The sequence below is a fragment of the Filicampus tigris genome, chromosome 7 (assembly GCF_054856515.1).
Source record: "Filicampus tigris isolate MCC_2025a chromosome 7, RoL_Ftig_1.0, whole genome shotgun sequence".
Taxonomy (NCBI): Eukaryota; Metazoa; Chordata; class Actinopteri; order Syngnathiformes; family Syngnathidae; genus Filicampus; species Filicampus tigris.
This window is the reverse complement of record NC_141223.1, coordinates 13,940,001-13,952,294: the sequence shown is the minus strand read 5'-3', so window position 1 is coordinate 13,952,294 and position 12,294 is coordinate 13,940,001. Positions and strand designations below refer to the sequence as shown.

Sequence of the window (12,294 nt, the reverse complement as noted above, 5' to 3'; positions counted from 1 at the left end):
ATGAAAGTTCGTTTGACTGCTGTAACAATCTGCCTGGTTTCTATGCTAGTCACAGTCAATACAATTTTTTATTGCAAAACGCAGATAATAATGGTAAATAAGGAGCAATTGTAGTAAACATATACAAGAACAAATAGAACAATCAGTCAAGATCACGGTCAAAAATAAAGATGAATATAAAGGTTATGCTACAAATTGCTAGGGGCAAAAATTGCACCGTGCAAATCTCCATTGTTTTGAGAGTCTTGTTTCTTAGAATACTTAATTGACCTAATGTACTGTCTAAATTTGCTATAAAAGGGAGTAAAGCATGGCTTTCTTCCACGGAATTTACAACAATGTATTTGATATTTTGACATTACATTAGTAACAAAAGATCTCAGATAATATGCATTACCTTTTCCCACGCCGTCTTCAAAAAAACTAAACTACATTTTTCCAATCGAATGACATCCCTTTCAGTATTATAACATCACACAACTCCTGCCATAATAAACTAACAGATGGACATTATCACAAAAGCTACAATTCACATCAATCTCTTTCATAAATCTCTTTTGCTTTTAAGCAAAAGCAATAGAATACTTCTATTGACAATTCCGAGCTTATGTCAAAATTACGTCACAAGTCAAGGTGGTGGTCAAGTCAGTGAAAACAAACTTTTGACTACGTTTGTATAATTGTGCAAGCTGGTTAAAGCTTATCACTCAAGAACTATTCTTACACTCAAGAACAATTCTTACCACTTAAGTGCTCACTACAAAGCACTGTGGTCTTGGTTAGCTTCCAGTTCTACTTTTTACGTCTTTTACGCACTTTCTCCGACGTTGAGGGTTCATACAATTTAGTTTCCATCATGTTATGGTTGGACTATCAAACCGCACATCTAGGCATAATTTTGCGTGAGCTTTATATGCTAGACACAGGCAAAAGCAATACAATACAGTGGATTGTTTTCACCGACTAAGGCTCGTCGCATCTTGAAATGCCCGGATGTTCAGAATTGTCAATAAGGTTTGTTTCCATATGCGCAAAAGTGCCCTTTTTCCCCCGGAGCACTTGCCCAACCAAAATGTTTGTGCACGCCACAGTTAGAGACCATACACATGAAGTGAGAATGAAATTTAACAACCTTATTGTATATGCACTTTTTATTAGGTACTGTACACCCTGAGATCTAAGACAACAGCTGAAAGAAAATAAATTCTCCCTTTACAAAATCAGAGTGGTAACAATGTCACAATGTGTTTGTTGTGGTTTTCAGTGTAGAAATGTACTGCATCATACAGGTAGCTCTATAAATAAATTACATGTACAACTACTATCGGCCATATTGGGTGTTACAGTATTGTTACAATGTGAGCAACAGCAGTGACCTACATTTACAAACTAATCTCAAATATTGGTATATGTACTAGTCGGTCTCTTCCCTTCATAATTTTGTTTCACTTGGCTGCACTGTAATATTATTTTTTTTCACATTTCAGCCTCCCTTTGTTGCCATGTCAAGCTAATCTACCTAGGACCTTCAGAACCTGTAATGCTGGTCGATAAAATACACTTGAAATTTGCCTAAAATGAAATATGAAGGAAAATGGTTACATAGACACTGACATGATACGTTAATGACTGTATTGGACCTAACCAGCAAATTTGACATTAGACATTGACTGGCAAGAGTAGTGGGCAGTAAAAAGCTGACATGCCCACCACCATTTATTTGGTAGGCCGACAAGACTGCAGCGCCTCAACACACAGGCCCCCTTTGTAAGATTAACCCATTTAAACCGCTCCAAAACAGACCCCCACCCGCCCCCCTAAAATACAAAGGCTGGATTGTGCGAAAGCAAAAACTCATTTGATGACATCGCTGGAGGACAATATGAAGATTAGTGAAACTGTTGAATTATAACGTTGTTCAGCGGACACTTAAAACTTAACATGGGCTGACTAAATGTTTCCTAGGGTCCAACAAATAACTTTTGTCAAGTTACCATTGGCAATGGCTATACACCAAGCACAACTTACATGCGTGAAATCGCATTGTCCTGACATCTAAGCGCTGGAAATCATCATGAGCACAACTTCCCGTATGATTGCAACATGCCGCCATCTACTGGAAGCACTCTCAAAGCGCTCAATTCTGCAACAGTACCCAACCCATTCACTCATAGAGAACCGCTTGCCCCTCTTCATCCTATGGCTGAGACCCTTTTATCACATGACACTTTCCTCCGCCTGTTCCGACCTGTTTCTTCACCTTCATACATCGCTCACCATTACTCGGGACCTGCAAACCTAAATATTCAAAGTCCTCCACCCTCACTATCTCTGCTCCCTGTAGCACCCCCACCGCCACCGCCACCCCCACCCCCTTCTCATTCATGCAGATACATTGCCTTACTTTGGCGAATCTTCACTCTCTACTTTCCAGCGTGTGCCTCCAACATTCTCAATGCTTCTCCACCTGCTCCATCCACCCACTGCTCATCACAATATCATATCGTCAACATCACAGGCAATTCTAGTCCAACCTTAACTTTCATCCTGTTCCAAGCAGGAAGGGGCTCAGAGCAGATCCCTGATGCAGTCCTACGCCAAACCACAGCACACCTCGCTTCCGTCCTACAGCTCTCATTCATGTACTGTACTACGCTAATATTACTTCTATGGCACCGTAGACTTACTCATGCAATACCACATTTCCTCTCTGGGTACCCTGGAATAGGATTTCTCTATAACTACGACAGCACAATGCAGCTCCTTGTTCTCCTCTGTTCTCAAACACGTTCAAGGCAAATAATGGATCGGTGGTACTTTTCCTTGGCATGACAGCATACCATAGCTCACAAATACTCAATTCTGTCCCGAGTGTAGCCTTAACTTCATTATAATGCTCATCAACTTAATTCCTCGATAGTTCCCACAACCCTCCCTTGTTCTTAAATAAGGGCAACAGCGCACATTTCCTCCATTTCTCAGGCTCTCAACCTCTAATTGTATTGAACCATATGGGCGTCGTTAGCAGTTAATTTAGTGACACACATATTTCGGTCATACCGAATCGTCTCTGCTTTTGTTGTCGTTTAGATTTACGGCAGGCGTTTTTCTGTGATGTCAAGCTGGCATTGACAGGTGACGCTGCAATGTTGGACATCCCAACTTTGCCACTTGAGCAAAAAAAAAAAAAAACACTGAATTCTGTCACTTGAACCATGCAATGTAAATCCAGCCTTTGGTATATCCATCCATCCTTATATCCATTATCCAAACCTCTTATCCTGACAAGGATGGCGGGGACATCATAAACATATATTCATAGCCATTCCCCACAGCTCGGAATGACCATTGACCAGTAAACACACTGCCATCCGAATCCCCTCACTCGAGAGCAAGACCCCCAGGTCCTCAAACTCTACTTGTTGCCATTCTACAAAAGAATAGCTTTGTGCACTGTTCAACTAAACAGGCCCACATTTCACACTGAAAAGTACATTTGGAAGTGAATTGAGACGAGATCGTCATTACTTCAGATTAGATCCTTTTAGTGACATTTTTCTTTGGTGGTGTGCTGTCTTCCTCTCCTTGGCTCAATCAAGGTTGGGAAACACCGCCTTACACATCCGTACCTAGACCTTGCTGTGAGGTTTCCTTGCTCGTCTGCGATATACCGATATCGCCAAGGCGCTTGAAAAAGCCATAAAACAGTCCGGAAGACTCCGACTTGCTCCACGAACTCTTGGGTGGAACACTTTCACCATTTTCCTCGTGGCCTTGCTCCTTGTCTTTTTGAGGTATGTCAGTAAAGTCCAACACTTGTTTGGACTTGCGTGTAGTCTCCTGGTCCGTCTCTCTGGCTCCAGGGACGGGAACCCACAAGTTGTCGTCGTCGTCGTCGTCGTCCTCCTCCTCAACATTCTCCTTCTTGACTTTCGCTGGTACCGTGTGTCGGCGGGGAATGTTACATTTCGAGGAAGGCGGAGAGTTGAGCAAGAATCTGACCAGATCCTCGTTTGTAGGGTCTCCAGGATACCGGTCAGTCTCCATGTCAAAAGTAAGCTGACGAGTCAGGGTCGTCTTGGATGTTTTGGGGTTTTCTACAGAAATCTCGGTGGAGGAGACGCTGCCCCGGCTTTTCTGGTAAAGTAAAACCTTCTTGGAGGCTTCGCGCAATTTTTGGGCCTCTTCCTCGTTATTGTCCTGGAGATCCTCCTCGTCGATGTCCGTGGCGTTGGAAAACGATCGAGCCGAGGAAGAAATACTGGGAGTCCTAATGCTCAATTCCTCAACAGCACCAATTATATCCTCTCCCTTATCCTTTTCGGACCCAACATCTGTCTCGTTGTCCGAGCTATTATCTTGTTGGTGGGGAGTGGCGTTGAGTTCTGCAGCTGAATTCCACTCTTTCTTCGTCGGAACACACTCCTTTAAAGAGTCGGCGTGTTTTAGCTCGAGGAGGTTCAGCTGAGAGGTAATCTCTGAAAGGCTTCCCGTTTGGGGGCTTCCGCTCATCGGGCTGCCGTGAGTGGACAAGGGTCGTCCTGACCTCCTCCTCTGGAGCCGGTTGGTCAGGAAGTTTTGCAGGACGGACTCCAAAGCAATCCCCTCCATTTCTTTGTCTCTGACTGAGCAGGTGGCCGTGGATCTGCGCTTGGCGGCACACTGGAGACGGTTCCTGTGTCGCCGTTTCACCTCGGCCACATCCCGGGCCGTATTTTCCTGCGGGAAAAAGGCAAACCTTGACGAATCAATCTGAAAGTTGCATCCGGGCAACAGGACTATGCTTTGGTTGTTGAAGATCTGTTATTAAAAAGTCTCACTTTTTGCAGCACTTTATGCCATGTTATGCCATGCGTTGTGTCAAATTTAGAACAGAAGAAGGCTCTTGAAACACAGTTGCAAAGTCCTTCAACAACCAAACCAAAAACAGTTTGACTCAATACAACTTTTGTAGATTACAGTGACTTGAGAATGTACGCGGATATGTTCAGGAATAAAGCGCTGACTTGAGACTTTTTGTAACACATCAGAACACGGGGTTAACCTGCACGGCTCGCAGAAACCTCTCACAAAACGAGTCGAAGATTGAGCAACACTCCTCCAGTCTGAACTTGCTGGGGTCTTCGCAGAAGTACGCCGCAACAGAGTCGCTGGTTGACTGAAGCTCCTGGAGATCCCGTTCCACCTCGTCCAAGCAGGATTCAGCATCCTGATCCGAGCACTGTTCTTAGTACTAGTAGCCTAATAAAATCTCCACTGACAGCAACCAACGATTCCAGCGGAGGCCTTTCTCACCTTAAGGAAATCCTGCATTTGAATCTTGAGGTCTTCCTGCTTCAAAGTGTTCGCTTTGGCGTTGTTCACTTTTCTGACTTGTCGATTAAACTCTGCTTCAAGGTCACTTTGACTGATTCTAAAAAAAACGGTGGAAAAATACATTTTTAAGTTGCAATGACATTTTCACCCCTATAACGGCTACAAAAATAGCCTTGAGCTGCACGGTTCCTGAAAGGGGAAATCAATCCAAACATTTTTTTTTTTTGGAGAATATGTTCTATGCAAGCCCACTAGTTGAAACAAGGCATTCTGATAAATATTGCATTTGTAGAATAAGAGTTAATCCACCCGTTTTTAGCCATCTCTGGGGGCAGCCAATTTGTCACTTCTGTCAATTGAAAATGACATCACAGGTGCCCTGAGGTCTCAGGTAACGACCAGTCACGGCTCACCTGTTTTCTGAATTGGTTGTTATGTGCTGTCACATTCAGTCGACAAAAGTCACAAAATGGCCGCCCAGAGAGGGCTAAAAAGGGCTGGATTTTACTGCTTACCTCATGTTCCACTGACGCAATATTAATCAAAATGCCGTGTTTCAACTAGTGGGCCTGCATAGAACATATTCTCAAGAAAAATATGTTTGGGTTGATTTCCCCTTTTAGACTTATTTGGGTGTCCTAGAATAATACACAGAACCATCCAATTGAATTTCCTAACTTTCCATGAGGCGCTACTGAGTTTGGTGGGCTGTAATATCTCTAACATACATACTGAATACCCATTAAAAAAAATTGGCTTTCTGGCTTTATAACGAGTAGAGCCCTCACACCTTCTATGGCCGCCGATGTGGAAATGTTGGCTTGTTCATGAACCATGTGCAATATGGCCGCTTTCTGGTAAGTGAAATGTATTTACCTTGCAGCAGCTTTAATGTGTGTAAGTTGTTTGGGAAACTTAAGTAGCTCCACGTCAATGTTCTGAGCTTGCTGTCGGAAACCATAGAAATCACATTTAGATTTAGAAACACACACACACACACACAAAAAAAAAAGCTCTTGGCGACTTGATGAAAGCAATGCAGTCCACTTGCCATCACAACATAGTGCATTAGATTCATCCCAGGTTTATTTGCTTTGGTGTCCACCAACTTAAGCAGGGATGCCATCCGGAAGCCAACTGCGCTGCCAGCGTATCCGCCCTGTTGTCCAAACAAGCCAAACTCACACACACAGACAAACACAATACACTACATACCTGTAGTATCTAGCACAGACACACTCACTCACAGCATTCATGTAATTTCCCGTCTTCAAAACCAGCCGAATGACTGAGTGCAGACTTTCAGAATCCAAAAGCTCTGGGAAAACAAGTGATTTAAAAACAGGTGAATTTTGTTTGCAGTGTCAAGTTTGCACAAAGTATTAGTTTGCTGGAAAAAAAAAAGGTAAAAGTAGAGCACCATTTCCAGCAGCTTTCAAAGTGCCAATAAAGTCTCTCATTTCAGCCATGAAGGGGAAAAACTCCTCCTTAAGGACCAAGCTACTCAGGCGCTCGTCATACCTGAAACACACACAAGGAAGGCTCTAATAGTCAGCCTTCAAAACTTCCAAAAGAACATGGAGGGCATGTTTACAGCACGGCTCTCTCACCCGGGGATCTGGATCAACATCAGCATGAAGAGGTCTGCATCCGGGAGGGCCGTTTGGCTGCCGTTAAATTCAAGCAGCTCTTTTATCTGCAAAAATTGAGGGTTTTTTTTATATAACTGGTCAGTCTGGCAATGTAATACTCATTAAATAAAAAAACTGTGGTACAAAAAGGGTTTGTAATGTATTGAGGCAGTTTTGCAGTTTTTAACTTAATCAAAGCAGTTTAATAAGTGTTAACAAATGTAGTAATAACGCATTTTAAAACCCTTATACATATACATACACAATAGTAATGTGTTTAGTAAAGTTTAGCAGTTCTTCCTTTATTCAAAGCAGATGATTAAATCTTCATTAAGTGTTAACAAACCGCAATAACCCGTTTATCAAGTCTTCATTAAACTTTGATCACAACAATTTCAATGTGTGTCGTATTATTACTGGTTAACATCTTTTTTTGTGATACAGTAACGCTGTCAACAGTAAAATGTGTTGACATGAAAATGTGTTCCGGGTACCTCGCCGTCATCTGGCAGCAGTTTACGCAGTTCCCGGAGTTTCCCGGGACCAAAACCGAGGCCATTTCCCGCTTTGATTTCCTCTATCATGTCCGTGACAGTCCTGCGGATTGAGGAACACACGTAGATAGGTGGGGTTCACCACTGATGTCACACCAATTATGCAGAAAACGTGCTTTTATTGAGGTTGGACCGCTTCTGCACCAGCAAGCCTAAACAAGCAAGCTTTGTGAAACAACAATCTTGTTTGAAACCACACAAAATACAGTGGTTACTTAGTAGAGATAGACTGATATGTTTTTTTCAGGGCCGATACCGATGATTAGTAGTCAAGGCGACCGATAACCGACATTTGGAGCTGATTCCAACTTTTCGTAAAAAAGAAAATATTGGCATCAAAATCTAAAAAAAAAAAAAAAAAATTCGTAACTTTCTTGAAACGTCTTTAATCATATGTTTACTTAACAATTTTTCAGATTTGCATAATGTAGATTTGTATTATTAATACTATACATTTTTGACAATATACATCTTTGTTACCAAATTCTAACAAAAAGTTTATTGGTTGGAGCACCCAGGGTCGTCAGCATGTCTTAAAAAGTGAAATGAAAACACTTAAAAAAAATAGCCCCATATAGTTTTCGACAATAAATGAAGTTCTCCAAAATTTCCAAATGACAGAAAATTAAACCTTTATATATATTTGTTTTGATTCCAACAGACTTTTAAATTGATTATCGGCCATCAGATGTTTTAAAAAGGCAGATGCCGATATTCGTCAAAACGCAGAATATCGGCGCCGATAATCGGTCTATCCCTATAACTTGGTTTGAAACTCGATTTACTACTTGTATCCCTAATCAACTTTCCCCATTGAAATCAATGGAAAAAAACATGAATGCGTTCTCACCCCCCCCAAAATACCAATAGTCACTTTCATTAAAAATATTTTTCTCCTTTTTTGGGGTGATTTTCAGCATATGCTCCTCATTTTTAGCAGGTTCTCAATCTTTTCATGAACGGAAGTCTGCGGTTTAGCAATTATTGTAACACACTTATGGACTCTTTCTGCTTTAGTACAGCACATATCGTAGAGGTCCTCTGCTCGTATTGCTTCGCCCAGTTGACTACAAGTACACTTTGCTGAAATTTGTCAATAATTTCATGTTTTAATTCCGTGGACATTAGGGCTGCTCGATTAAGCGATTTTGAACCGTAACCGAATTTTCTGGATAAACAATGTCAAAAACGTTCAAATCGGCACTTTCTACTTTGTTATTTTTGGTGTATCTAAGCCACCGTAGTTTCCTCTGCATTTCCGCTTGCTCCCACGAGCGCGCAGTCCGAAACAACGACAACATCCAAGGCTATATCGGCGATTCTGCTATTTGCTCAGGCAAGTGAGCGTTTAGTTAATAAATCGGGCAAAAGTAGATCTGTAGTGTAGTGTGTGCCCCGCATGTACAATACAACCCGTGAGCAAGTAACTCAACGCCTGAAAGTCGTCCATTTTTGTTCTCCTCTACAACGGACCTCTGGTCCAGTCGAACTATGCATCCGTACTCAAGCTTGACAGTGCATTGTATTATTGAGTGACAGTTTTGCACTAATCAGTGATTTATGTTTAAGTAAGACCAGGGAGAAAGGTGAAAGGCTAGTCACTAGCTGGTTGGCAAAGTGACTTGCTGACAGACTGTTTGGTTTACAGACTTGACTGTCTACGACTGTCTACCTTCTCTCATGATGATGATTTCGTTTCAGATGGTATATGCACTTTCTTCTTTCATTATTGGTTTAATTAGGAACAGATCTGAAATCTATTGTGTAAGTAAAATGCTGTTAATCCGAATTGTTCTGTGTGTATTAAGTTAAATTGACTGTCATTTTGAGTTCAAAGAGAGAAAAATTAAGTTTAAATAAAAGACATTCAAAATACTTCGTTTTTCACATTTTTTTATTTGACAAAGAAATGTTAATCGTAAAATCGGGTTTGAGAGAAAATAATCAGGATTTTCTGATTAGGCAAAATCGAACAGCCCTAGTGGACATCATTGGCTCATTTTCCTCGGACCGAAAATACGCACACAAAAACCGGGTATAAAACACAACACATGTACTTTCACTACAACGTAGCTGCGTGAACTGATTGTGGCTGGATGTTGTTACATTTGCTGCCACCATCTAGTGGCGGAATGTCTGAAGTTCACGCTCAAGTCAACATTTTTGCTCACAAAAATTGATTACGTGTCAGATAATTGGGCTAGTCAAGGTACCTCTGTACACTATCAGAAATGAAAAACACTAAATTGTTACACTTCATACTATTTGATGCTATTGACTTGTTTTATTGTATACCGTGTGGAATGTGCAGTGCGCGCTCAATAGCCTTGAGCAGCAGCACGCTTCTCATCTCAGCTCGAGCGGGCCTGCCGGGACACGCGAGCGTGACGCGGTGGCGTCGTTGTGTTACACCGTGTGCTGTTGTTGCATAAAGTTAGCAGTACGAGTGACTCACCGCCTGAACTGCTTCAGGAAAATACCAATATTCATGCTCCTCTTGGCGCTGAGGATTGACACCTGAGGAAAGAAGACGTAGCAGAGGTTCATTTTTAACGCTGCCGGGTTCAAATATCAACCATTTGACAAGCATAAATCGGCAGCTTGGTGACGAAGTGCTGACCCCACGAGAGAAAATTCATCCACGGGATCACCCCTTCAAAACAGGTTAATTTCGGGCTCAAAACAGAACACAAATGTGCTTTAGATCAAAAAAATAATAATCTGACGTGTTCAATCAGAGATGTTTCGAGACACCGTGGAACAATTTGAAATTGTGGGAAAAAAATTGCCTAATAGGTCTTGTTTGATTGGACTCCACATCAGAGCGCGCTCCCATATGACAGCATAGGGCAACCTTCCTTAAGCAAACACACACTGTGTGAAGAAGAGATAACATTGCTGAACCAGAATGACACAATACCATGTTTACCTTTATTCTAGTGCGCGCTGGTCACACAATGCTTTGACACTTTTGATAGCCTCTGAGCATTTGTTGAGCTCTTGCAGGTGTGCTTTATACATTGCCTGATTATTATTTCTTCTGAGAGTTTGCCGAAAACCTGGTTCAGTCACACTTTAATTCTGTCAATTTCAACTTAACTGTTACACAATTTCATCACTGCGGATACATTCCAGGCCCACACCCGCAACAAGAGAAAATAGGCAAAATATAGAGGCCGTATAAGAAGAAAATGTAAAAAAAAATTGCTTTACCCCTCCCACATGCTTTCAAATTTTTCAAACACGTTTTTGATCACATTGTAAACATATTTAAATAAATACAAAGAGTTGAAGCGATAAAAGCAACGGTGTGTTTGTATTTTGCCATTGTCGTAATGAACGCTTAAAATACTTGCAATTCAAAGTGTTTTGTAAATTCACAACTCTAACTGAAGTAGGTAAATTAATTGTCTTTCATATTAATTTCTGATTATGACTCGATTTTGGCGTAAACCTATGAGACCAAAATATTTATGTATAATGAATCTGATATTCTTGATTGTAATCAACTAATTTACTGCTTGTGTTTGTTAAAAAAAAAAAAACATGGGAGGAGAACCTTGAAAAAAATAATCGCATAATAAATCGCAATCGCTTAATTGAGGGGGGAAAGAAATTACATTCTTTTTTAAAATGGTTCAGCCCTACTCCTAGGTCAAGGTACCGCTACATAATGTAAAAATCGATGTTAAACAAAATACAGCGATAAACCGTGGTGACAAGCAGACGATTTTCATAACAATTCAAAAAAAATGGCGCGGCAGTAGGCAGCAGGGGAAGCCTGTACTACCTCTTTCTGTCTGCACTCACCAGTTCCGCCCCAGAATCAACAGCCTGCGGGCCCCTCGCACCGTGGTGGCCCAGGGTGGCGAGCTGCTGCTGGGCCCGCTTATGACTGAAAAGCTCCTCCATGTGTTTCGTGTCCAGCTCGTAGTCGCCGTCCGTCTGATCCTCCGTCCAGATGTTGTGCTTGCCCATCACCGTGTGCTTGGGGATGGTCTCCCAGTTAAAGTTTCGCAACCTGGAGCACCGACGCTCCAGTTTCAAACCGCCCGGGCCGGGGGGCGGCGGTGGGGGAGGAGGGGGCGGCGGTAAAGGCGGCGGCGGGGGATCTCCCGGTTCCATCTTGATGGGGATTCAATGATGTTGCGGCGCAGTCACTGAAAAGAAGCCCGCCAGTAGCAGCATGATATTTTTTGTTTTCATTGGACTTGGGCGCAGCAGAAGTGTCCCAAATGGCAGCAAGGCTGACGCATTCATTCTAGGGATTCAAAGGGTGTGGGGATGTTACACCAGTGTTATTACATCAAACACACACCACTAGTAATGCATTAATAAAAAGTATTGCGTCACAGGCCATTATGATTGTGAAGCAATATACCATTAATGTATCATATTATTACATATAGACAATGACAAGATTTGATATCAGCAGTCAAGGAAAATAAATTGTTCAACTATCGCTCCGTCTATTTTAAAAAGAGGTTTGCTTGCAGTATATCAATGTTATTCAAATTGAAGACAATAGAGCCACCAAGAACAACAGTAGGTTAACTCCATTTTTGTACTTTGCAGGAGACTGACAAAGTTTTATGATTGACGTCCAATGGCTGCCACTTTAGGTTCAGTGCAATTGTGGTCCAAGTCCACACATCCATCAAATCTATCAATAATTCATGAAATATGATTTAAAATAAAAAAAATAAAAATGTATTTTAACCAGTATTCAGCTGAAACGTATGGCCTTTTCTCAATTCACTTCCACATTTAAATGAAAAATGGCAACCATGACG

General features: G+C 41.7%; 1 protein-coding gene across 1 annotated transcript in view; it reads right to left on the bottom strand.

Annotated features, from left to right (window-relative positions):
- Positions 1-828: 828 nt before the first annotated feature.
- Positions 829-12,294, bottom strand: part of LOC147144851 (uncharacterized) — a 15,051-nt gene continuing 3,585 nt past the window's right edge. The window contains 11 exon segments of the mRNA XM_086035054.1: positions 829-4,719; positions 5,045-5,209; positions 5,296-5,413; positions 6,193-6,305; positions 6,308-6,475; positions 6,564-6,634; positions 6,737-6,837; positions 6,927-7,012; positions 7,442-7,544; positions 9,957-10,018; positions 11,312-11,762. Coding sequence (XP_085891180.1) covers positions 3,616-4,719; positions 5,045-5,209; positions 5,296-5,413; positions 6,193-6,305; positions 6,308-6,475; positions 6,564-6,634; positions 6,737-6,837; positions 6,927-7,012; positions 7,442-7,544; positions 9,957-10,018; positions 11,312-11,626 — 2,406 coding nt within the window. The 5' untranslated portion in view covers positions 11,627-11,762 and the 3' untranslated portion in view covers positions 829-3,615.